The sequence below is a fragment of the Mycteria americana genome, chromosome 2, assembly GCF_035582795.1.
Source record: "Mycteria americana isolate JAX WOST 10 ecotype Jacksonville Zoo and Gardens chromosome 2, USCA_MyAme_1.0, whole genome shotgun sequence".
NCBI classification, from domain to species: domain Eukaryota; kingdom Metazoa; phylum Chordata; class Aves; order Ciconiiformes; family Ciconiidae; genus Mycteria; species Mycteria americana.
Genome location: NC_134366.1, coordinates 173491287 through 173515067, shown reverse-complemented (window position 1 = coordinate 173515067; position 23781 = coordinate 173491287). Strand labels below are relative to the sequence as shown.

The window sequence follows — 23781 nt, the reverse complement described above, 5'->3', positions numbered from 1 at the left end:
GAATACAGCAGAGACACTCTCTTGTGATTTTTTTCTTGACATTGTAGTTGTTTCCCCTGAGTTCACTACTGTCCCAGCCTCCCTTCTTAGTCTGCTATGCAGACGCAGTGCCCCTACAAATAAAACATCCAGGGACTAGTGACACCTAGAGTTGGAAAAGCCCTAAAGCCTTTGGGGTTTGGGTGGAGTTTGACCTGCCTATTGTCCTGCAGGCAATTGAACCATGCCTTTCATCTCAAATAAAATCCCACCACAGGAACTCCATTCAGGTTGCCTAAATGTACACACTGAGTACTATTTGTGATACCTTAGGCTACCCCAGCTGTCCCACAGCTCCTACTCCAGAGGACTGTAGGCTTTCTTCATGACCCATCTCAGATCTTTCAGCCTTTTGACGATGGCTTGAATGCTCCTGGACCTCTTAAAAAGCACCAGGCACCTAGGAACATAAAATGTGCCCTCCTAGGTCAGATTAATGGTCCATCTTGTCCAGTTCTCTGTCTCTGAAAAATGGCACAGGAAGATGCTCCATGGGAGATGCTCCACAGGAGATCACGTGAGTGTGGCTGCAGTCCATTCCCCTTGAGCCATATTCAAGAAGCTGGAAGGAACATCTCCACCTGGTTGTTCAGCATCTGTCTCTGGATCTATCAACAATGCTTAAGCCTATGTTTAAACACCTGGTCCAAACATCAACTATCAGAGACTAAGGTGAACAATTATTAAAGATCGTTGAATAAGAATGGCTCTGGTGGATAAATGCACTAGATAGGAATACTTCTTACAGCTACATTTCCAATGGTAGCACCCCTCCAAGCAGATTTTCTCAGAGGCTGGACTAAGCTGTCACTCCATAGAGCCTACATCATCCATGCCCTGTTGGCTGTAAGTGAATGGGTGACAAGGAGTCATCTGCAGGTTTCTCCCTAGGAAAGGAAGACCTGCATGGTCAGCTTGTGTGGAAGCCTGACTCATCCATGACTTAGCTCTGCCCTTCCAGCTGCCCCATTTTTGCTTCACCAGCTTTCTCCTTGTCAAGGAAAGTGACTGCAGAAACCAAAGCATTTCTGTTTCTCACCAGCTTTCCTCAGACAGGAAGAAATGATCCCAACATGAGAACGGTATTTGACAACCCACTCTGCCTTGCTGGAAATACTCAAGCTTCAGCTGGGTACAAAATTCCTACTGAAAGATGAGCTACGCTACCACTTTGCAAATGCTAGCAGTGCTGGTGGAAACGATGAAGTGAAGGATCTGATAAAGAACCAGCCTTGAAGGAAGTGCTACATTGCAGTTAAATTAGAAACTTGACAAGCTGACTTGCTGGGAAGTTGGCTTATTCAGATGGTAAAATATTACAACTAAAAGTCTTTGAGCAAAGTTGTCGGAAGGAAGACTTGTGTTGCCAATTTAACAGGTCAGATGGAAGAAGTTGGAAGCTTAGACTTTCCTTCATCAAAGAGAAAGAAATTAAACCTGTCGTTCTGGCTCATTTCAGACCTAGGGGCTGGAGCTCCATAGGCAGCTCTGCTAAGGGGAATGAATGAAGTGAAAGGAGGAGTGAAGTTGGGATGACTGCTCTAGCTGCCCTGTGGGCAGGTCAAAATGACGGCTTTTAGCAGATGCTGCTTTTTTGAACCAGAGCTATGGACACCTCTCCCTACCACACACATGTCCAGCTCAGTGTTGCACTATGCAAATGCAGAGATTTGGGAAAACTGCTTTGACAGCCTATCCACTGTCATGAAAGAGAGACACATAGCCATTGTGATCGCCTGCTGGAAAAATACCCTGTCCCCGTGACACTTATTTCCCTCAGTGAGACTGTCCCTGTTTCCATCTCTGTCCCCACTTTGTCCCCCTGTGCCAGAAACTTTCTAATACATAGCCTTGTACTTCACCTTTGATTTCCTTTTGGTGGTTTCCTCAGGTCACTTGTGCGTCCTTTGCACCAGGGGGTCTGTAGGGTGTGGGCTCCCCATACTCAAAGTTCCCTGTTGTCCTCTCTCACCTGTCCTCATTCCCCCTGCAAAAACTCCTGTTTCATTCACATCTTGAATACTGTCTGTTTTCTTTTGGTGTCCCGATCCCAGGAAGGATGTGAAAAAAACCTAACCAGTGGAAAGGGGTGATAAAGTCACTTCCACACAGGGAATGGCTGTGTAAACCTTGTTTATTCAGTCTGGAAAAAGAAAGGGCAAAAGGAAAGATATTATAGGACGTAGAGAGAAGTAATTAGGGGTTGATGGGTTATTGTGTCTTCTGATGAAGGGTTAACAGTTGAAACGAGCAAGTGCCAAGCTCAGAACAAAGGAAAAGGAGGCATTTCTTCACACAATATCTGGTTATCTGTGCAACTCCCTGCTGTAGGATATTACAGATCCCCGAAGCCTACAAACATTCAAAAGGTGACTGAGCAGATTAATGGAAAGAAAAAACTCCATGAAGAGCGTGCAAATATGAAACTACCTGCTTTGGTTCATGCCGTGCCTGAGCCACAAATCTCTGGAGATTAGGAGAGTATCTGGTGATATAACACTACCTTCTTTTTTCTATTATGGTACTATTCTGTAGGCATTAACTCATGGAAAATGTTGCAGATTGGGTTTTTAGCTAGATGTTCTTTTGTACATCTTCTCTGGCACCTCCCTGTACTCATGCTGTGGCTTCTTGAGACATCAGGAAAGTGTCAGCCTGTTAAACCACGTTGGCATGATGGGCAGAGATGTGCTGGAGGTGTCATTTCATGCCATCAACCAACTGTTTGATCTACCACTCCCACACAGGTGTTTGAGGCTTTGGTCATGTCAAACAGATGACAGGAGATCCCTCTGTCCCCACCTTCCCTCCTCCCATTCTTCCAGTTTTCCTATCACTCAAGGCTGATCTGCCTGTGGTTTTTAAAATATCCATCTGGCATCAGCCAGCTGCAGCTTTCAAAAATTATCACATTACATCCATGCAGAAAGCTACCACTGAATGCTTATCCCAACAGCTGACGTGCCTGGCCATGTCAAGAGGCACGAAGCTGGCTTTTGTGAGCCAGAGTGGGTTCATCACCCCTTGCTGAGTGCACTCTTTTTTTTAATGGGGGTGAATGCATCAACCAGATATAGGTGCAGAGAGGTGACCTTTTCTACCCAACTCAGCACACCAGATTTGTCATTGTTTTCATTGCGGACTTCCTGACACCAAACTATGCCACTGATGGGATTTTGTCCTATTTCTCCGCTCTTAATCCAGCTATCTGCACCAGGGGAATGACAGACAACTGCAGGGTCGAGATGCTATTGCTTTTCACATACTGACTTGGCTCTGATGTGTCAAATAAAGCACATGTTCCTCCTTTAGGTTTCTTGAAATTTTTCTGTCTCATTACACTGAGTGGGCTTCTGGTTTGCTTGAAAAGCATTTTTAGTGATTATCTCTATTTTGCTGTCGCTATTTTCTCTTTTTTCTCTTTTTCCAGACTTTTCTGAAAACGATCTCATTAAGAACATGGAACTCCTGTTTCTGAAAAAGGTTCCTTGAGGTTTGCAAAGGTCTCCCAGCAGGAAGGTTGCTTGTCTCCATTTTCCCTGCAGTTCAACAGACCCCCAAGTGAGCCCATTAGCAAAAATGGACTGCTGGAAAAAAAAGTCTACAAAATATGCAACAGCAGCAGCAATAGCTCTGAAACTTAAGGCTCCAGTAGGCAACAAACTATGTTTGCAAACCTCATCTTTGATGGCAGTTTAATATGTTAGGGAAAGAATGAGATAATGGCACAAAGGGGACTGTGGGTTCTTGCTACCTACAGCAATAGCTGTGAGGGGACGTACTAAAAAGGATGGAATATGGGGCCTGAGATAACTCAATTGTTATTCTGGAGAGATAAATGCATCTTTGAAAAACAGAGTTAATGAAACCCAGCTGCCAAACTATGCCTGTCACATAGCCCTTTCTTTCTTCCTCCTTAAATCTGATGTCTAAAAGATGCTGAGATTTAGTCCATTCTTCAGGGGGAGGGGAGGTGTCACTAGGAGTTCTTTAAAATTTTCATTTAAGGTTTGGCTTTTAGGAATCCAGGCTATGAATAACAGCACTGCTGTCCCTATGTGCAGTATCCCCGTGCTTGGATGGAGGGATGCAGGCTGTGGTCCTGCTGCCGCCTAAGAGAAATTATCTGGAGCCGGGTGGATATTTGCAGTCTGCCCTGTAGTGAAATACGCACATACTCACTGGCAGGGAGACATAGCAAGAACAAACCCCAGACCTGGTATTTAAGTTCTCCCCAAGTCTGAATCACTCTTTGCTGGGAAAACTAAGTTTTAGTGTTTGCTCTGGTCACTGTTATACAAAAAGAGACTTGAGAGATTTTGGATGTATTTCACTCGGGGGAGGGAGCAATCTGGAAAAGCAGAGGTCCGTGTTCATCAGATTCTTGTTTCCAATCAGGCAAAGGAAGGTATTTGAGGCAGAACTTTCTAAGCTTTATGTGGGTACCTCAGCTACTGTGCAGAAAAGAGAGGGCAATGGCCATCTCCTTGGTTGTGTCCTGCACGGACCCAGGCTGACCAGACAGCAGGAGAACACCTAGTCTGAGAGTTTTGTCTTGGAGCTAAGCACACAAGAGAGACTTAGCCCAATTTTGTTTTGTGTCGATTACTGAATATTGCAATCCTGCAGTTATGCTCAGAGTACAAGTCCTGTTGCTTTTCCTAGGCTTAATAATATTTGCAGATCCCGCTCTGCCTCCACAAACTCACAATGCACTATGCTTTCCCCAGATCTTTCTTTCAAGATGGATCGCCCACTGCCATTTCAACCCATCAAAACTTCATTTTCAGAAGGATAAACCAAATGCATTCGGGAATCACTTTTTTAATAACTGTCAATAGACCAGAGCAATAAAATGGGTACTAAAAAGGCAGAAAAATAGCACCAAGAAAAACCCTTGTAAAAATAACAAGTGCATTACAGTGTGTGTGGGTATGTAGGTATATTTGTAAGGCAATAATACACAAACCAGGTGGCATGCTACCTCATTAGCAATCCACTTGTTCTTGCCAAACAGGGTTTGGTGAGATACCCTGAGAGGTTTCCCAGAAACTCATAAAATTACTAGTAAACAACCCTTCTTAGGGGTTGGAAAATATTTTCTGACTCTGCCTAGCATTCCAGCCCCCTTCTGAAGTTTTTCTCTGTTTTGCAAAACATCCAGAAGTTATTGGGAGGAAAATTAGGGAACAAAGGAGTGGGAATAAGATGAGTATAGGCAGAATCCTCAGTAATCAGCTTCACATTGAAAAGTGTAAGAATGATTGCTTGGACAGTGATGGTATCTTGATGTATAAATGGGTTTGTTACTTAACTCTGGTGATTCATGCTGTCAGGCACAGGGATGAGGCAGCTGCCAAATTTGATGCTGGGAAGGAATTTTCTCTCCCAGAACAGATTGGCAGGGAATTTGCAAAGCTGAAGGGTCAATAAAAAGGGCCAGATATTGTTATGATGAACACGTGGACAGGCAGGGGGAACATCCCAGAGCACAGCAGCACTGTCATGTCCCTACCTCAAGCGTACCCCAAAAAACAATGCATAACCCTTTAGCCCTTTTTCCCACAGCTCCGGTAGACCTGTAATCCACAAAGGGATGACTTTGGTGGACTAGGTGAGTAAGACTACTCTCCTGTTTCCTATGGATGAAGACTGGGGCAACGGGTCTTTCCATATTTTTCACATCATCTATTTCATTCATGTTTCTAAATGAAGCCTAACTGAAGCGACATGAGTCTTAGCTGTTGGGTGTTTGAGGTAGGGTTTTTTTTCTTTTGTTTTTAAAGACTGTCTAAAGAACGTGTTCCAGCTGCTTGGAAGGAAAGAGCCAGAAAGAAAAAGAGAACAAAGGAAAACAGTGGAGATATTTAATTGAGATAATTTTAGCTATTCTAAATGCCACAGGCAATCTGCACAAATATTTGGAGAGAGGAGATGAGGAAGGAAGAAGGAAAAAGTTCTGTGCTGGTCGTTCAGTCCCCAAATTAAGGGGAGGAAGGTGTCTTTTCAGAGATTGAGCAGGACCCTACCTGGCAGCTCTTGGATAATTGCCTTTTGAGACTCTGTGGTCTCCTCTGCACTCTACCAGGCCACAATGCAAATTCATCCAGACCTAACAGAGCCTGATGGCGAAACCCTCTGTTTATGGGGCTGAGCAAAGAAATAATGTACTCTCAGGGTGGGTGAACAGGGGTGGCCAGCCTGCATGATGTGAATTCAGATCTCTTCTTGGCCTGGACCCTTGTGTCCTGGGTGAACACCTGAGGAGGCACTTCTGGGTCGGGAGAAGGCTCGGTCACTCCTTGTGGGATCCCTGTGCTTTGTGTGTGACTGAAGCAGGGAGATGGTGTTAGCTTTCCTGTGAGATATGGGATGCATGGCCTGAGGTATATATTCTGAGCTATACCTTGGTCTGGCCTGATGAATGTTTGATCAGTTATCCAAAATGGTAAAGCTCTTGCAGAAGACTCTGAGCTAGTTAGCTATGTGGAGGTTGGAACTCTTTAGATGTGAAGAAATCACAATTCATGTCCTAGGTAAAAGAAAGATGTTGTGAATGTGGTTTTCTGCAACTTCCCGGAAAGGCACCCTACCCCATGACTATTCTGGACAATGACAGCCTCCTTGTTAATAATGTAAGTGATAAACATGCTTTTAAGACCCCCTGTGTCTGAAACTAAAGCTTTAGGTGGAGGTTGGTGTTCAGTCAGCTTCCTGCACGACTTCTGGCAGAAACACGGGGGTACCCTGATGAGATTGTGTCGCCCTCACAAGACTTGACATAGCAGACAAATGGTGCACATCCATCACATGCAAAACTTGGGGAGGGAGTAGGAAGATTTTGGAGAGCTAGCGGTGGGTGGGAAGAAGGGGTCTGCATGTGTTTATCGGGGGGGGGGGGGGTCATAAAACTCCAGATCTCAGGATTTTCCCCTCCTTCACAAACTCCCAAAGCACTAACATCACTTCAGAGAGCCTTCCAGGCTCTGAGCAAATCAGCACCGCAGGCACCCTCTCCTCCTCCCTGATGCGGAGCCTGGGGAAGGGGAAAGATGGCTGTAAGCATCCCCGGGGCAGGCACCACATTTGGGGAGCCATGCCCACAGTATCCCTATTTTAGCAATGGTTCAGGGGTGCTGCCCTGGCCCATTTTCACCCCTTGCAAAGCTCACCCGGCAGGCTGTCTCCCTTCCCTGTTTGTAGGCAGGTGAGGGAAAGGCAGGAGCGTGCGGCAGATCCAATCTGTGGCACAAACGCCGCTCATCCCTTTTGTCTGCCCTGCTCCCACTCACTCCTTCTCCCACGCACACCCACCCACCTCGGTGTCTCATTCAGGGATGGCTCAGAGCACTTCAGGTAGCCGCGGGGATGGATACTAACCTTTGCCGGGCTTCTCGTTAAGGAACCCATTAATATGGAGCCGCTGCCTTTCCCTCCCCTTCCTCCCCGCAGCAAACCCCGACTGCTGAAAAACAGAAAATGGGGGTGTCAGGTGGGAAATCCAGGACACCGCATCCTCCCCCACAGCATGGGCTGGGGTTTCTTTGAGGAGGTCAGCGGCAAGGTCACAGTCTATATGTCAAGCGGGAAGAAACAGTGGCGATCGGCAGAGAAGCGTTGGCTCAGTTGGCTGCATGCCACCGCATCTCCCCCCAGATCTTTCCCTCTCTCAGTTGCAACATTCCTGCGAGGACCCATGGAGAGCTAAATCCTATTGTGCTGGGAGGGAGCTGCCACTGCCTCCCCAGCATCTGCGGGGTTGAAATCACGAGCCCAGCAACAGGGCAGCGCTGCCTGTCCCATCCCCACTGCCCTACAGCAGGACCATCTCTCCCCAGGTCATGTCTGAGGGACATGCAAAAATTATTCTTCAGTCCTTAGGGACCTTTCACTAAAATCAGGCATAAATAACCCTGGCTACAGTTGCAGCCTCTGATTTATCTTTTTTCTCATTTTTTTCTTCCCCCCCCTCCCCCCCAGTTTGGCCTTGCTGAGGTTGAACAGATCCATGGGGAAAAATCTTCTCTTCTCAGCAGTCTTCTATCCAGATGGGACCAGTCCTCCTGAGACACAACCTCTACAAGGAGAAGGGAGATTGAGTAAATTCCCATGATCATGTGGGGAGACACTAGCAAGGGAAAGACTGGTGTCAGGATCGCTTCTGTCCCAGATGTATGCTTCTTAATCCTCTGTCTTTAAGGGTGCCTCCTTCCCTGTCCTTATCCTCCTCATGCTGTCTCATTGGGTCCCTCATGTGGCACCTGCAGCCCCTGCCCCATGGACCTTCCAGGTCTCAAGCTCTAAATAGGACTTACACATGCACCTTCACCTAACCCCCCCCTATTTTCTGCATGCTCCCAAATACACGCCTTTCTCAGTGCAGAGATGTGAAGCCTCTGCAGTGCTTTGCTCCCATGGACCTGGTGATCTCCAGCCTGAGACCACTGAGCAGTTATGTTCAGTGTGGGGGTACTGGTGTGCTGGGGAGCTGTGGCACTCTGCTAAAGTTTTTCTGGAGGAAGAGAAAGCTCCTAGAGAGCTTTACACAGCAGCTCACTCCCCAGCTACTGCTAGCCCTGATCCAATATGTCTTTTAGTGATGTTTGGGGCCTCATATATTTGGAAAGAAGAAATTAGTACAGTCTTCCCCTTGCTTCTCACATTCCTCTGTTTCCCTTGAGCTTCCCTGCTGTCCCTAATTATCCATCTCTCATTTACAGGGACTTAAATAATGGAAATGGAAAAGCTGGTTGAATTAGACTGGGATGAGGATGCACTGAATGAGGCTCCCTTCCCTTCAGAGGTGACCTAACATTACCCTTTCTGTTATTAGTGATGCAGGCTCCCCATTACCACGTGAGGCAGCAGCTCTGTTGTTATCTTGAGCTGATGGGACACAGCTCCTGCACTGACTCAAGCTGTGGCTCCCTGTGGCTAGGAGAGATTAGCAACAGAAAGCAAGGATGCTTGGGGGAAATCCTTTGTTAACAACAATGCCCGGAGGAGAAGAAAATAGGAGAAATAGCTTAGAAGAAGGAGAAACAAAAGGAAAAATTTGAAAAAAGGTAAATCGAGTAACCACTGAGTGATACAATTGCTAAAAACAGGTGAGCAGTGGCCTAGTTTATGGCCTCATGGTGATGATGGCTGCAAGAGCAGCTAGCTGAGAACTGGCAGACATCAACATACAGAGCTCTGGAAACATGGATTTGGCTGGCAACAGCAGCCTCATGTCCCACCGTGACCACGGAAAGCCCTTTGTGATGCCTTAATGGAGCTCACTGCAACGAGCTAGACACACATTCCTGTTAAGAGAGAGGCAGAGCATCCTGTACCCCACCATCGAAGGAGGATGTTCATAGTCCGTGAGGGAGGAAATCACTGTCCAAGCATTACAAGAAACAAGTAAACAATGCCCACAAAATGAGTTGAAGTAATGCATTTAGTGTTTTCTTTTCCTTTAGGAATGTCCCAGCACTGAGGAGACCTGGGTTGAAACCCTAGTGCCAAATTAGGGAGAGCATGGCTTCGAACCTGCCTGGGGTATTGTCCAAAGACACCTATGTGGCCAAATCGTAGCCAGGCTGGGGTAGGCAGGTTTGAAAATGCTTTGGGATTTCAGTCTGAATGAGGGCAAATAAAGCATTTAGGTGGGGTTTATGTGTGCCTGAAGAGAGAAAAACTACCCATCTATTCAGCAAGGCAATAACTGATCCATGGTTCAGGCACAGAAGAGTATTTTTGGATGAACAAAAGACTAGACGATACACATTTGCAGGTGAAGGGATCTGGACCTGAATACAGAAAAAAAATCCTGCTTAGCATGTCCCCATTATGAATCTGGAGTTCTGTAACCCAGGTTAGGGACATCAGCCAAAAGGAAGTTAATAGGGAATTTGAGAATGAGGTTTGCATGGAGGTATCCAAACAAACATGGCTTTTGTTGCTGTTGCACATCTTGGAGGATACCTACAATATCGTGTGCAAAGAGGCTTCTTCATCCCCTCCAAATCTGGGCCTGCTTTGTCTGAGCTTTGCTTCCTCTGACATTTCCCTTCAAAGGAACAGAGCTGTTGCCACTCACAGGAGGGGTAGGACTGTGTCATATAATGGGGAAAAAGGGCTGTGGTGGATTCTCCATGGGACTGGACAACCACAGCAAGGCAATATGTATAGCCTCTCCTCCTCTGAAAGCCACCCAGGAGGGCACAGTGGCTGAGTGTTGGGTTTGTGTGGAGGAGAGAGGCCAGAAGCAGGTGAAGTCAAGCTTGCCACAGGCTTGCAGCAGGGAGTCTGCAGCTTGGAAATCTTCCCATGAGCCAGTCCAGCTTCACTGATAGAAAACCAGGCTCCCCCCACCCCTAATGCCCTTCCCACATCCCCTAGGCCAGGAGAAAAAATCCGTGTAGGTGATGAGAAAGTGAAGGAGGGGCTTAACACAGTCTGACCCCTGGGAACAGCATGATGTCTCTGAGAAGCAGGAGCACGTAAGCTGTGGGGCAGTCTGAGCCACTTGCTCCTCTCCGTGTGAGTGGCTGGTACTGCCAAAGACACATGGCTGCCCAACTTTCCCGTGCTCACCACATGACCAACAGAATGGTTTGTCAGCACGGCAGTCTGCCACCAAAAAGAGCAACGTCCCATTTTCCATGTGTGACTGAGATCTCCCAGTTCTCCTCTACCATCACCCCTGGACCTCATCTCCCCGTGCCACGGGGGTGTTAACGTTAAACCCAGATAGAAATGGTAAAGCAGAGGCAGGGCTGCAGGGGCGGGTGGGACTGGCTCCATGGACCGCAGATAGTCCTTAGAGTGGCATGGGCATATCATCTTGGCAGATGGTGAGGAGCACAGCTCTCCTGGACTGGTGGGACTCCATCAGCCCAGACGCGCAGGGAGATGAACCAGGGCTATGAGCTTCACAGCCACCCCACCGCTTTTCCTTATTTAGCAGACCTGTGATTTTCAGTGTTTACTGCTGAGGAGGAGTAAAAAAGCACTAAATTCAGAAACTTTTACTAGAACACTTAGAGGGGCACCCTAAAGGGGGGGCAGGTGGGGGAAGAGTCAAGCGTGCGGCCAAACGTGGGCCAGATTCAGCTCTCAGCCATGTGGCATAAAGGCAGATGAAGTTTCATAAACTAGGTACGGATCAGGCCCTTCGACATGGGGCTAGCTTGTTTTGCCAGCAACAAATGTACTCTACCAGCTCGCCAGTGATGTGCATGGGAGGAAAATGAAGTTCATTTGAAGATGTTTTTCTATTTGTGTTGACCTCATGAGGGTCATAAGAGCCAACACCAGAGTTCAGGTTCTTGCTGTGAAAAATACTGACACCTACTTTGGCTTTCTTGATTTAGCCTCAGGCAGGCTTGAGGAGGCAAACGCAGCACAAGGAGGCACTCATTAACGTTTCCTCTGCCCAGTGAGGAAACGAAAATAACAAACATCCCATTAAATAAGGGGAGGAAAAATCCTATAAAATACAGAAGGTATTTTTAGTCTGAAAACAAAGCACTCTATCTTCTCCACAAAGTAGGTCTGTTCAGATGAAAAGAAAAAAGGAGAGAACTTGCAGGCTGCTCTGCACCAGAAGGAGTGGCACTAATCATAATAATTATTATTATGATTATTGTTAATATTGATAGCGGGCTGCCCTCAGTTTCCCTTTTGCTTCCCCACCCTCCCAGCAAGTGACGTGTGGGCCCCAGCCGTGGAGGACAATGGGTGGCCAGGAACAATGCAGCCACTGACGCGAACCGTGTTTTGAATGTGAAACTCTGCGTTGTGAGTGCCAGCTTCAATGCAACAGAGTGTTCCGGTGCTGGAGATGGATGAATAGAGACGTATGGTGTAAATTAAATATGTTATTCTTTTTTTCTTTTTTTTTTTTTTAAATTAAAAAGCCCAACACCTTGGTTTCTCTTAATTTTATTCCCTTCTTGAGGGTTTTGCTACCAAAAAAATGACCGGCCAGCTTTGTCTGGTAACCTATAGGAGAATCGATAGGCATTGAAAGGGCATGGAGGCAGAGGGGAGGGATTGTGGTTTCTTTTTTTTTTTTCCTTTTCTTTTTTCTTGTAGAAGGAGGAAGCAATTCTGGAAGTGAAATGGAAAATTCTAGTACAGCAGATGTAGGATAACACAGAAAATCCCTTGTTCACCAGTAGAAAAAATTAGTTCCTGCAAGAGTATGGGATTAATGGCACAGCGGCCTTCAGGCTTCTAACTTTAGGCACTTCATAGTGTCCTTGGTGAAAGACAGGGTCCTCCAGACAGTGATTCAGAGAAGGAACGCAATGCACATCTCAATGCATAATTGGGGAGGGACCCTGGCATCACAGTAGGGTAATACAACATCTAGCAGAGCTCTTCTGAGCATAAGCCACTAAAAGACAGCATAATTCAGCTGCACCATAAACTTTCCCAAACCCTGGAACCCCTCTTTTCTCACTCACCCACCAGGTTCATCTGGCTCACAGTTCAAGCTCATCTCCAAGAAGTGGCATTTCTCGCCATAAGATAGATCTGGGCAAAACACTAATCCAGATGAGGTAACAAAGAGAACCAAAAAAAACCCCAACCCTAAACCCCATCAAGGTTACTCTAAGGCGAGGTGCAGCGAAAGCCTGCAGCCTGAATGGCTGCAAGAGGTGAATGCCAGTGGGCTCTGGGTGAATCCTGTCCTCAGCAAAGCACTGTTGCGACAGCACTGGGGAAGGTGCCAGTGCTGGCTATGACTCAGTGTCCGTTTCATCTGGTCCCCGCTCCTGCAGCCGGGTTTTTTGCTGCTGCTTGCTGCCACACGCTCCTTTTGTCTGCCTGTAATTAATCTGTTGGCTTTTCTCTTTCTCTCTCCTCATTTTTTTGGGTCTGATTCTAATCTACTGTGCCTTAAAACTGTTCAGGAAGCTCTAGGGAGACAACTCACATTGACACGATCCCTGCTGAGCTATGAGATGTGGCTTTTGCTGTTTTCTCTCCCTTCCTTGCTCCTGCTCAGCTGTTTTGGAGGAAACTACCCCTGCTCACTGCTCACCCTTTTTCTTCTTCCCCTATACTCACTTCCCACCTCCCTTGCCTCTTCTTGCCCCTCTCTTGTCTTGGACCTCCTGTGGCCACCCAGAGCACCATGTGCCCCGCAGTCTCCTCCATCCATCCCATTGCCAGCTCCCCTGAGGCCAGGCAGCTAATTTCAACAGGACTCTGGTTGCCTCTTTGTGAAGCTGTGGGATAAAGCTGCTGTGGCAACGACAGCCACCTCCCTGGCCTGCCCCAGTCCATGGCTCCTGTCCTTCTATGCCCGTCTGTCTCTCTGAGCCCGGAAATTGTCTGTCTGCCTCAAAATGCTCTCCCCGTCAGCTCCCAGAACTCTGCATCTCCCTCCCTGCTTTGCTTCCGGCTCCCCTCTCTCCTCCTCCTCTACCCACGCGCCTTACTTTAATTAGAAATACAATGAAAATGCTTATCACTATGCCTTAATCAGCAAGTCATTCCCCAGCAGGTCCAGAAGGAAAACCCCCGTCCCTCCTCGCCTCTTCTGTCTCCCCCACCACCTCCACAGAAGAAGAGCACACAGATTGGGAGAAGAACTTGGTGGAAAGGTTGCAGAATGAGATGAACCTAGAGACCTGGATAAGCTGGAGGAAAGAGCCAACAGAAACCTTATGATACTCAACAAGGACAAATGCTGTGCCTGGGAAGAAAGAGCCCCTGGCAGCGACTGACTGGCTGGGGCTCAGAAATGGACCTGGGAGTGCTGGGGGACAGTGAGATGAGCATGATCCAGCAGTGTGTCTTGGCAGCAAAAAAAAATATCCTGGACTGTGGGAGCGAAGCACAGCCAGGAGATCAATGGAAGTGATTATCCCCCTCTACTCAGGATGTGTGAGACCATATCTAGCTTCTGCAACCAGGTTTAGGCCCCTTAGTACAAGACATTGATCAGCTGGAATGAGTTCAGCACAGGGCATTGAGATGGTCAGGGCTGCAGCACTTGGCTGGTGCCTGCAGTGGGACCAGGGCTTGTTCATCCTGGAGAAGAGATGGCCTTGGGGGGACCTAACAGCAGTCCTCCCTACCTGTGGGGAGGTTATCAAGGAGAGAGCCAAGCTCTTCACAGAGGTGGCTGGTGAGAGGACAAGACACACTGGGCATAAATTGAAACAAGACAGTCTGGGTTTAAGGAAAAAGGTTTTCCCTCTAAGGGCAGTCATGCAGTGGAGTAGGTTGCCCAAAGAGGGTTGTGCAATCCCCATTCCTGGGGTTTTCAATATCTGAAACCTGAACCAGCTCATCTGACCCAGTAGCTGACCCAACTTAGAGTAGGAGGTTGAGCTAGAAACCTTCTGAGGTCCTTTCCAGCCTTAATAATCCTGAGATCCTATGACCAGACCTAAGCACCAAAGGAGGCCATTCAGACTCTGATGAATCCCCCCCCCCCACTGAAAACTAAGGGAGAAGGAAAAAGAGGTAGCAGGGCTGGAAAGAGACAGATTTGGTGGAGTAGGTTTTACAGCCAGTTCATCCCAGACTCTGGCATTTGATAGGACAAGGTGAGGTTGAAATCAGGTCACCTTGCAAAGTTCAATCCAGTCTATAACCTGTCCCTATCCACTGGCAATCTCTTATGGACCATTTCTGGGGATCCTGGGTGAAAACCTTTCTGGAGAATACCTTTGCACTGATCCAGAGATACATAGATTGCACAGTCTCTCCCAGATCATGTGATCTCTTACTGGCAATGCAGGTTTAAGGCAGACTCTCTGGGGTGTAGAGACCACAGCATGAAAGGCTCCAGATCTGTCCCAGCCCCTCAGATGATTGACATTTGACCCTTTCTAAACACAAACACAGATGCACAAATATCTCCTGCTCATGAAAGCTGGGTGAAAGTGGAGAAGTAAGCAAGGCAGAGGGCACAGCTCTCTACTAGTCGTATCACTGTCATGATATGTGTGGAGGATAAAGTGGCATTGGGAGGGTCTGCTAGGTTAGGAATCCTGATTTACACCCTCATGCTTTTGTCCCCTTCCCCACTCACTGTCACTCCCCACCTTTAACCAAACCATGCAGCCCTTCTATGTCAGCTTGCTGCTGCCCTAAATAACTGTCCTGTTTCCCCTGAGAGCCATATGGCAGAAATGTTTGTCCATGTGCCATCACCTGGTAGGGAACAGACGCGTGCCTTCCTGCAGAACATGGACATGGGGAGGAAAGGGAGTCCTGACCCCTGTCCCTCATGCCCTTCAGCTTAACCACTGCCAGTTAGCTCCAAGGGGACTCTGCTTTAACCAAATGCATGGGGTCACTGAGACCTCCTTTCAGCAGGACTTCACTGAAAGACCATCTGTCTCCTCTGCATTTCGCTCTTACCAGGCTGGCTGCAGTCCCACCAGGAAACACACGGCCACAAGCCACGGGAGTGGGGACCCGTCCTAAGCCTCCCTGGCACACTGCCCACCATCCCGAGCGGAGACAAGGCACCTCCCACTGGCAACAGGCTTGAAACCCCTTTTTAGTTTATATTAATGAATCAGCATCCCACTGCCTCCGGCCACTGTCACTGAGAGGGGACGAGAAGCCCCAGATGTCCTCAGCACCTCTCCGAGGGTGTTCCGGCGGGGAACTCTCGCGGATTAGGGAATCCTTTATCTCTGGCTTATATAAGACCCGGGGACTCCTTTTATGGTTGGCTTTTCCTGCTTTGTCAAGAGCAAAGAACAAATGTAGCTTCATCTGCGCTTGTGGGTTGGCTAACTGATTAAACATCTGATTCAAGCTAAGTACGGAACAGGCTTTTGATGGGCGGATTTAATTTGGTGTAAAAACCAGGATGCCGTCCCCCTCCCTTACTGAATATTCCCAAGATAGCAGTTGGTCTGGTGCAATTAAGCAGTGGGGATGACTCCCACCTACCAATGCTTTAGAAAGTCCAGAGTGCTCCAGTTTGTACTGAAGTGGCTCCTTTGAGTGTTTCCCCCTCTCCTTCCCCCCTCCTCTTTTCTTTTCTTTTTTCTCTTTCCTGCTGATTTACCACCATTTCCAAGCATTTGCATTAGGAGTGAGCTCACCGTGTGTGTGTGTGTGTGTGTGTGTGTGTACGCATGTGAGGGTGTGCGGGGGCCCGTGGGCGTCTGTCTTGGTGTGACACACTGAATTCCTCCTCATCTCCCCCTCTGCGAGTCCTGCCAGGGGAAGCATGCTAATGATGACCTTGCTGAGTAAATAGTTGTGGAATGAATAAGTATTTTTCCTGCAATCTGAAAGGCGGAAGGTGCGATTACTCATCCATCTATCCAACTGTCTCCAGCACCTTTCAAGTGCTTCTCGCGTCGAGTCTGGGGGCGTGTGCGAGGGGGTGGGAAGAGAGGGGAGGCTGCCAAGATCTGGGTTGCCACAGACACCGGCCTCGCTTTTCCTCCAATGAACGCTGTGCTGAGAGTGCAAGAGGAGGCAGGGCACCACCCACATGTTGAGCTGTGTGGGGTATAAGTAGATGGAAGAGCCTGGACTAGTGGCAGTTCAGACAGGGAAGAGAAGCAGCTCTTTGCATCTCTAGTGAAAGCGCTTTTGACTCACCAAGTTTACCAGAAGAGAAATCACCGGGATTTTTTGCAGCAGCTTCCAGCTTCTGTGTGCATCTCTGTGTGTTTTTCTCCAGCGAGGACTCTCTGCTGTTCGAGATTCTCAGCTCCGGACGATCAGGTAGCGGGTACGCGTGCGGGGCTGGACATCTTAGTCAACTCCTCTCCTTGTTCCTGGAGGATCCCGGTTTTCTCTGGGACACCCTGAGTACGTGAGACCGGCGTTTCCAGCTGGGCACCGGGAGAAATTTGCCTACAACTCTCTCTGGGATCCACAGGGACCGAACAGCTCGCTCTGCGGTGATATCTGATTTGGTTGTGTTTGTGTCGAAAAGTCCTTTGAGGGGGGTTTAGAAGTCTCTGTGTGTCTTTCGGGAAGTGTTGTGGTGGGGTTTTTGAGAGCCAGCTCTAGCGCCAGGGCTTACAACCCAGTTCTTTCTGTGTTTGACACTCGCACGGTCGGAGCCATGCAGCTGGATAATGTCACCAATGCAGGCATCCACTCCTTCCAGGGGCACCGTGGAGTGGCCAACAAGCCCAATGTGATCCTGCAGATAGGGAAATGCAGGGCAGAAATGTTGGAGCATGTCAGGAGGACCCACCGGCACCTCCTGTCTGAGGTCTCCAAGCAGGTGGAACGCGAGCTGAAAGGCTTGCAGAAATCAGTGGGGAAGTTAGAGAATAACTTAGAGGACCATGTCCCAACTGATAATCAAAGATGGAAGAAGTCCATCAAGGCCTGCCTGGCCAGGTGCCAGGAAACCATTGCCCATCTGGAGAGGTGGGTCAAGAGAGAGATGAATGTTTGGAAGGAGGTCTTTTTCCGTCTGGAGAAGTGGGCAGACCGTCTGGAGTCCATGGGAGGCAAATATTGTCCTGGGGACCATGGCAAGCAGACTGTGTCCGTTGGGGTGGGAGGCCCAGAGATAAGGCCAAGTGAGGGGGAGATTTATGACTATGCCCTTGATATGAGCCAAATGTATGCGCTGACCCCTCCTCCTGGGGAGGTGCCCAGCATCCCCCAGGCCCATGATTCCTACCAGTGGGTCTCTGTGTCGGAGGATGCTCCAGCCTCCCCAGTGGAGACCCAGGTCTTTGAGGATCCCCGGGAGTTCTTGAGCCACTTGGAGGAATACTTAAAGCAGGTGGGTGGAACAGAGGAGTACTGGCTGTCTCAGATCCAAAACCACATGAACGGCCCAGCTAAAAAGTGGTGGGAATACAAGCAGGACTCTGTCAAGAACTGGGTCGAGTTCAAGAAGGAGTTCCTGCAGTACAGCGAGGGGACTCTGACTAGGGATGCTATCAAAAGGGAGCTGGATTTGCCCCAGAAAGAGGGGGAGCCCCTGGACCAGTTCCTTTGGCGCAAGAGAGACTTGTACCAGACCCTCTATGTTGATGCAGATGAGGAGGAAATTATCCAGTATGTGGTAGGCACCCTCCAGCCCAAACTGAAGCGCTTCTTGAGTTACCCCTTGCCCAAGACCTTAGAGCAGCTGATCCAAAGAGGGAAGGAAGTCCAAGGCAACATGGACCACTCTGAGGAGCCCAGCCCACAGAGGACCCCTGAGATTCAATCAGGAGATTCTGTGGAGAGCGTGCCTCCCTCAACCACTGCCAGTCCCATGCCGAGCAATGGGACTCAACCTGAGCCCCCTAGCCCACCAGCTACTGTCATATGAGCTAGTCCAAGGGAGGCAGCAGTCTGGGTTACATGAAAGGGAGAATGGGGCGTATTTAGGAAGCTTCTCCTTGGAGAGAGGTTCTGGCTGAGACAAGACATGAGGTGTGCTCAGTCCAACAGCCCATAGCAAAGGAATTAACTTTGCTTGTGGGGGGAGGGAGGCAATGGGAGAGAGGCACCTTAAGATGTGGTTGCCCACCTCACCTGAGCCATGCAATACGGTGGTGCTGGAGACACTGCTTGCACCACTGTGGGGAACGGACAATTTTATGAGATCCCTGACAAGAAACTAGAGACAATTCCCAGCTTCAGAGACAGCCGCTTAGCACTGGCAGCTTTCAAGGACTTCATACAAGTGCAGCAATTGGCTGAGGGTTCCTACCCATATGGATCTCTCCTTCTCCTTCTCTCCTCCCTCTTCTGAAGAGGTGTCCCTGTCCTGAGGAGACATCTTTCTTTTGACCCTTGCCCATTTCTGATTTACCACGGGGCTTCTGTTCATTTGGCAATTTCCTGTTCTTACTTGCTCCAAAGGATTAAATAATTCTTTTTTTTTTTTTTTGAAGAAATCCTATGACTTCAGGAACTGAAAACTTTAAGAATCTGGATTATTTTTAGTGTTTTTCATTTCAGTGCACCTCTTACCTGCTTTAATGTTTTTCCTTTCAAGAGGCTTTTACCAGTTTACTTCTTGTCTTAGTTTCTGCTCACTCCAATCAAGCCCACTGCAATGCAGAGGCAAATTTCACCCTTTCTCTGCACATTATACTGTGCATTCAGCAGGAAACAGAGTTTCAAATTAAATTCTGAGCTCACTTATTGAAGGGGCAGTCTGCTTCCTTTCAGAGAAGAGAAAGTGTCAAGGTGGAGAGAGGAGGCACCACAGCTATTTTGAGAGGGTGGGGGGAGGTAAGCAAAACAAATCCTTATACTTTGAACGAAACAAACAAACACATCCTAAATCCAGAGCAAAATATCCCCAGAGCAGCAAATCGAGTCCATGCTGATGTGTGGAGACAACAGGAGCTTTTGCCATGTAAAAGCAAAAAGAAGTGAAGAGAGGAGCTGTGTGTCCCAGCACAGTTTCAGCCTGTGCATCACAACAAAGAGTTTCTACTCACACAGACAGACTCAAAATGCTCTTGGAAAGCCTGGCACCCCTGTCCTGGAGTGCCTGAGGACAGAGCGTTGTCTATTCACAAAGAACTTTCTACAAGATGTCCTTGCCATGGATGGAGACGGACTTGGACTCTGTGACATTTTCCGTGTTGAGACAGTAATGCTCAGCATTCACCTTGCTTTGGCTAACACCTGATGATAAGACTTTGAGATGAAACTGCTGTAAGATATATTAGGAAGTGTGGCTAATCAAAGCTTCTTGAGGCTGGACACATCTTGAGCATCATCTGCATTCACCACCAGACCAAATAAACAACACCTCCGCAAGAGATGCAGCAAGGATGCAGCAACAGGAGTGCCCCTGGGATGCTCCTGGCACTACCACGGCAGTGACATGTGGCACTGGTGGCTTGGAAGGCCTTTGGTGTGCCTCCTTCAAGAGGCTGAAGGTAAGGCAACTCTCTGACATTCTCTTCTCTGCACTCCTCAGACCTAAATTAACCATATCCCACCCAGTAGGAACCTGGCACTGGGATAAAAAAAAAATCTGAACTGGGACATGAAGCATTGTAAGTGACAGATTAGGGTTGGGAGGAAGGGGAAGGGAGAGCCAGCCAAAGGGAAAGGAAGGACAGTGAGTGGGAAAAGTTTCCAAACAGGACAGTATCTTGCACTTTCTGATTAATATGGGGAGGAAACGGGAAGCTTCTTCATTATCCCAGCCCAAGGACCTGCCCCATGAAGCTCTGGGCTTGAGTCCCCAGCTGTGACAACACATGAGAGGTCCATGCACAGCCCAAAGGAGATGCATGTCTGTTCTGCACCCTTGCTAGAAGTAAGTTGGTCTCAGGAATGGTGGGGGCTCTCCTCTCACTTGTTCAGAGTGAGTTAGTTTGGCAGTGGCTGTGTCTGCAGAGAGAAGGGAGCATTTCTCACTAATGACCTGGGATGAGTGGTGGGGGAGTGGGTGTCATTGCTGAGGATGAGCTGGCCACGCATTACAAGCATTATCATCTCTTGGTTACAGTGAGTCACTCAGATCCTCCTGTGAGAAGGAATCACTTCACAGTGCTCAGGATTCAGAAGGAAAGACAAAGGGAAAAAGCTTCAGAACCAAGGATTCAACATCAGACCTCCCGTCAGGATCCCCAGTCACTGACTGCCGGATCCACTGTCTGAAGGAAAGACTGGCACAGGTAATTACCTCTCATCTTACCCTTGTGGGCCTTTCTTAGCTTCCCCAGTGCCCTGACCCGAGATACTGAATAGCCCAAGTGCAAATATCTGTGCTGATCTTGAGACCTCAGCCTCAATGGTTGCAAGAGGCTGGCACCACCAGATAGGTGGGATTTCAGTTTCTTGATATTGGAACCCAAGCACCAGCCCCAGTGATTAATGCTCTGGGGACAGTGTGCATCATGCACTGCTTTCTGCTGGACCATTGGCAAATGCTTAGACACCAATACCTGGTGGGACATCCAGGCTGCAGACACCTAGTGGGCACAGCTGAATATAACCCCACCTCCTGAGAAATCCCCTGTACTCTCCACTTTGGGTATCTAACCTGAGCTGCTGCATTTTTTTTTCTTTTACAGAGATCGCTGCTCCTGTTGCTGAGTTTCCTTCTCTGTGTCCAAGAGTCCTGCTTTCCCAGGGGAGAAGTGAGTGCTGCAGGAAGACAGAGGGCAAAATTATGCACCAAAGAGCCTTCCACACAGTGCAATGCCATGTTCAAGGTCCTGAGAGCTGGAACGAAACGGGGAAGCCACTTCCAACAGGACAAAGAAAAGACTGAGCTGGTCCAGGTACTCCAAGCACAGAAGAAAGTGTTGAGAATGGAAAGAGAAACCAAGAGGCAGAACAGAAGAACCAAGTCTGGGCTTTGTGGACAGCAAGGATGCTGGGCTTGTACTGACTGTCTGTTGAGGTGATACCATACCTCTGCCATTTGGGGCCACTGGGACTCACCTAAAGAAATCTTCACTAGATTATCAGTTAAAAAAACTTTCCTGATTAACTTTGCCAAATGACTGACCCTACCTAGGCTACGAACCCTCCATGCTGTTAATGCTGTAACTCATTTTTCCTGAGTTGAGGGTAGCTTCATTTCATGCGGGTATCAGTTTTCAAACCTCAAAGGGCTCTGGAGGTTTGGAGAAGCATCCTGTGGTCCAGATGCTTGTCTGAACTGCTTGAGCCTGCACAACTGGGCCAGCTGTCTTGCCAGAAGGGAGACTCTTGTGAGACAGCAGGCGCTTCTTGGATCTGCATGGGCCAGAGTTACTGCAAGAACTAAGGTTCTTGTGCTGGCTTTGGCATGACTGTTTCCATCCAGACCCAGGGAGTGCGAAAGTTGTGCAAAAGGCAAGAGCTCGAGTGAGATGAACAAGACAGTTTTGGTTCACATCTCAGCTGAAGAGGTCCAGTTGGTTCCTTTCTCTTCCAGAGCCAACTGTCCCGGGTATGCGTGTGTGAGTGTCAGTGCGGGTGTATGTGTGTTGAGCAATCAAATCCACCTAACCAAATTCTGTGGTGTTTTGTTGCATTTGAACTAAGCCAATGGGACCCAATGTGCATTCCAACAATGCTCAGCAAAAATGTCCAGGACTGGAAAATTGTTTAAAACCATGTAAAGGCAGACTTTGTAGGGATCATCATGATGTTTGATTTTGAGGTGCTTAATTTCCAGGGACCTGACTGCCTCATTACACATTTTATTTTTCCTTAGACTTTCCTGCCTTTTTAATGAATTAGCCGGTCTGTGCTACTTGATCATTTGGTCCTGAGGTTTATACATTTTCAGCTGACTTTTTGGAGTGCGCAGAACTGAATCTCCTGGACTGATTTTATTTAATTAATTGCTCCTAGCAGATTGGAGCTTTACTTGTAGCACCCTGGTTTATATTACCAGACTCTCCAGGAAGGACTAGTAGTTTGTTTTCCTGGGGCAGAGTCATGTGAAAGAAGAAGTGTGTATGTGTTGTGTCTGTGAAACTTTAACGAATTTCAACCACTGGATTTTTTTTTTTCTTAGGCAGTTTTACATTTGACTCTGACAAAACTACTTTAGAGTTTTTATTTTTACTAGAGTTGATATTAATTCAAACAACCTTGTACAAAAGGCAAACACATTGAATCATTACAGGTTATAGGGGTTGAAGCCAAAAGGTCTTTGTAAGCCGACATCAGTTGCCCTAGATCTGACTGTATCAGGCAGTTTATTCCTCATGGGTCATGTTGGAATTACAAGATCACACCAAGCCACTAGAACCTGTCAATAGAATAGTGCTACACTCTATTTGCTATTGTAGCAAAGCCTTTTGTAGATTTATACAATAAAACTTTGAAATATCTGTTTCAATTGCTTTGTGCCTTGCTTTCTGGTCTTTCTTCTTTGGTTCATGGGAGACTCAAGTACCCATTGCCCTCTGAAGATTTGGTCTTGTCAGCCATTTGGGCTTAGTTGACTCATGAAATCTTCCTTCTCTGCAAAAGCAGAAGATTGACATAAAAATGAGATGTACTGGGCCTTTGAAGAAGAGGGGTTGGAGATAGAAAATATGGAGGTGTTTTAAGGGGGTTGTTTAGCATCTCAGATTGAGTCAAATGTAGCCCATGAGGCTGGGAGAAATGGTCCCTTGTGAGACTGTGGATTGTGCAAGGCTCTTGTTGGGTACAGCTAAGAGAAAGGCTATTGAAACAGAAGGCAATCACATTCCCACCCCTGCTTGAGAGGTAATATGCATGGAAGAGCTGAGGCAAGTCAAGGCAAAGTAAAGAAATCACTAAGCCTGAATCATCTCTACCTGATATCCAAAGAGACTTCAGCAGTCAGAAGAGTCAGCACTCAGCAGCACAGAGAGCCAGGAGCTGCTATGGGGCTGGTGCTTTGCTACCTAAAGCATTCCCCTACAGCAGGGTTATTCTCCATTCCTTGGGCTCATTACCTGTAAAACACCTCTAGGTCATTGGGGCTGGAGAAAGGGAACATAGCAGGGGATGTAGCGCAGAGTGTTTTAAATTGAAATGAGTGTTTTTGTGATAGGCTGGGCTCAAAGGTCTGACCCCAAAGACCTTCAGTCCATGGGGATAGAGGGCTCTGCTCTGCCTCTTCAAATCCCTCCTCTTCTGAAAAGGTTTTACACTCAGGTGGATTTTAGCCCCCATTCCTGGTCTCTCTCCAATGAGGAGGGTGTTAGGACTAACAGTCCAGGATGTGATGCAACTGCTCATGTGCACTTTGGTAGGTCAGCTGGAGAAACAAAGGACTCATTCCTTCCACAACAGGCACTAAATGTGCATTGCCAAATGCACCTCCCAGGTATCTCTTCTAAGCTCAGGTTAGAAAGGCAG

At 47.9% G+C, this 23781-nt stretch overlaps 1 protein-coding gene and 1 long non-coding RNA gene across 2 annotated transcripts; both read left to right on the top strand.

Moving 5' to 3' along the window:
• The first annotated feature begins 16544 nt into the window (after positions 1-16544).
• ARC (activity regulated cytoskeleton associated protein) lies at positions 16545-18800 on the top strand. The gene has a single exon (XM_075495769.1). It carries the CDS (start codon positions 17093-17095, stop codon positions 18305-18307), a length of 1215 nt encoding a protein of 404 aa, XP_075351884.1. The 5' UTR covers positions 16545-17092; the 3' UTR covers positions 18308-18800.
• Positions 18801-18904: 104 nt separating this feature from the next.
• On the top strand, positions 18905-22477 carry LOC142406842 (uncharacterized). Its single transcript, XR_012774731.1, has 3 exons — positions 18905-19877; positions 20456-20624; positions 21024-22477. It is a non-coding gene; the product is annotated as an uncharacterized LOC142406842 (long non-coding RNA).
• Positions 22478-23781: the final 1304 nt, after the last annotated feature.